Source organism: Amphimedon queenslandica, unplaced genomic scaffold (assembly GCF_000090795.2).
Source record: "Amphimedon queenslandica unplaced genomic scaffold, v1.1 AMPQUscaffold_6963_Cont21082, whole genome shotgun sequence".
Taxonomy (NCBI): Eukaryota; Metazoa; Porifera; class Demospongiae; order Haplosclerida; family Niphatidae; genus Amphimedon; species Amphimedon queenslandica.
The window spans coordinates 1-1,979 of record NW_003552749.1 but is presented as its reverse complement, the minus strand read 5'-3'; the positions used below and the strand labels follow the sequence as shown (position 1 = coordinate 1,979).

Below are 1,979 nucleotides of genomic sequence, written 5' to 3'. Positions count from 1 at the left end.
GTACAGTATACATGTGCATATGAATATGTAGTATCATGTACATTCATATATGCATGTATAGGTAAGTGAGGATGGTCTTAAAGTAAAGAGGAAATCATCAGACCCTGTGCCAACTCTATCCCTCCTCTCTCCTGAGGATAGAAAGGACATGAGCAATCGCACTCTTTACATGGTAAACTCTAACTCTGTTCCAACTTTCAATGTATAATTATTATAATGATTATTATTTTCTAATTATAGAAAGGCTTTCCAAAAGATTCAACTCTTGATGACATTCAAGACTTTCTTCTCCCATTTGGAGAGGTTTGCCTATTATAACATAATAATTATATTTGTATTGTATTTAATATTTTAGACTGAAATGATACGAATGAAGAAAGACCTTGACAAACAGTTTAAGGTGCTTATATGATGTTACATAGCTTTGTTTTATGTTGTGGTGCATGTAGGGATCAATATTTGTTGAGTATAAGTTAGTGGACTCCATTAGTAAAGTACTGGAGAAGAAAGCAGAACTAAAGTATAAGGATGAGCTATTGACTGTGGAGACAAAGTATTCTCTGCAAAATATTTGAATTGTCATGGTTTTATTTTATTTATCTGACACTGACAGGCAGGATTACTTTAAACGTAAGGATGCAGAGAGGAAGGAAAAGAAGGCTCAGTCTCGTGTAGAATCATCTTCAGGTTCTGCCACTGAAACATCAAAGTAAACATATTTCTGATATTTCCCACCCATAAAAAATCCAAACTTGATCGGAATTAGCTCAAACTTGCTATGCAACATAAGTACATGTATGCGTATCAGAAAAAATTATAAAAGTGTTGACTTTTCTCCTAGTCATTTTTGACAAAACTTGGCCAATGATCCTATACTATAGTACAGGGTTTTTGGCCTGATTTTGGAGCAACTTTAAAATTACGTAAAAAATCCAATTTTGATTAGAATCAGCTCAAACTTGCTACACAACATAAGTACATGTATATGTATCAAGAAAAATTATAAAAATGGAGAATTCTCTATTTTTCAATTTTAGTGAAATTTGGCCAACGACCATGTACTATTATAGTACAGGGTCTTTAGCCCGATTTTGGAGGCTGGACCAACTTTTAAAATTCATTAAAAATCTAAACTTGATCGGAATCAGCTCAAGCTTGCTACATGATATAAGTACATCTATAAGTACATCTATACGTATCACAAAAAATTATAAAATGAATAGTTTATTTTCTAGTCATTTTTGACAAAAATTTGTCCAGAGACCTGACGACCCTGGTCTTTGGCTGGATTTTGGAATAAATTTAAAAATTCACAAAAACTCAGTTTTGATCAGAATCAGCTCAAATTTGCTATGCAAAATGAATACATGTACATGTATATCTACCAGATAAAACTATGAAAATAGAGAATTCTCTCCTATTCATTTTTGACAAAATCTGGCCAATGACCTTGTAGTATTTACAGGGATTTAGGCTTAATTTTGGAACTGTTTTAAAATTCACAAAAATCTAATTTTGATTGGAATCAGCTCACACTTGCTATGCAACGTAAGTACATGTGTATGTATCAGAAAGAATTGTAAAAAAGAGAATTCTCTCCCTTTCAATTTTGGTAAAATTTGGCTTGAGACCATGGGCATGTACATGTACTGTAGTATTGGTGCAGTACTGGACCTGATTTGTATGCCAAAATTGAGAAGCAATGCTTTTAATACGGTATAAGATAGCAGACGGCATAAATTTGCGACAATTAAATCTGCAAAATAAAAATCCGCAAAATCTATAGCCCTCAAAAAAAGGCACCCTGCAGTAATCTTATAGCTTGCCTTAGTAATGAATCAAGCAGCCACCTTTGTACTGACAGAATGAGAGATGATCTGCTGCCAACACAGACAATTACACACTTTTTAATGTTGATAGAGATACCAATGGCACTGCTTTTATCAGACAAGAAGGAGCTATACTTCACTTCACTGGCT

The 1,979-nt window shown here is 33.5% G+C and overlaps 1 protein-coding gene across 1 annotated transcript; it reads left to right on the top strand.

Annotated features, from left to right (window-relative positions):
• Positions 1–61: 61 nt before the first annotated feature.
• Positions 62–709, top strand: LOC105315915 (lupus La protein-like; the record flags this gene model as incomplete). The annotated part of the gene is made up of 5 exons (XM_011410691.1): positions 62–172; positions 241–303; positions 356–400; positions 450–553; positions 614–709. Coding segments are annotated over 5 exons (419 nt in total), but the record flags the coding sequence as incomplete, so codon positions are not given.
• Between the last annotated feature and the right edge of the window lie 1,270 nt (positions 710–1,979).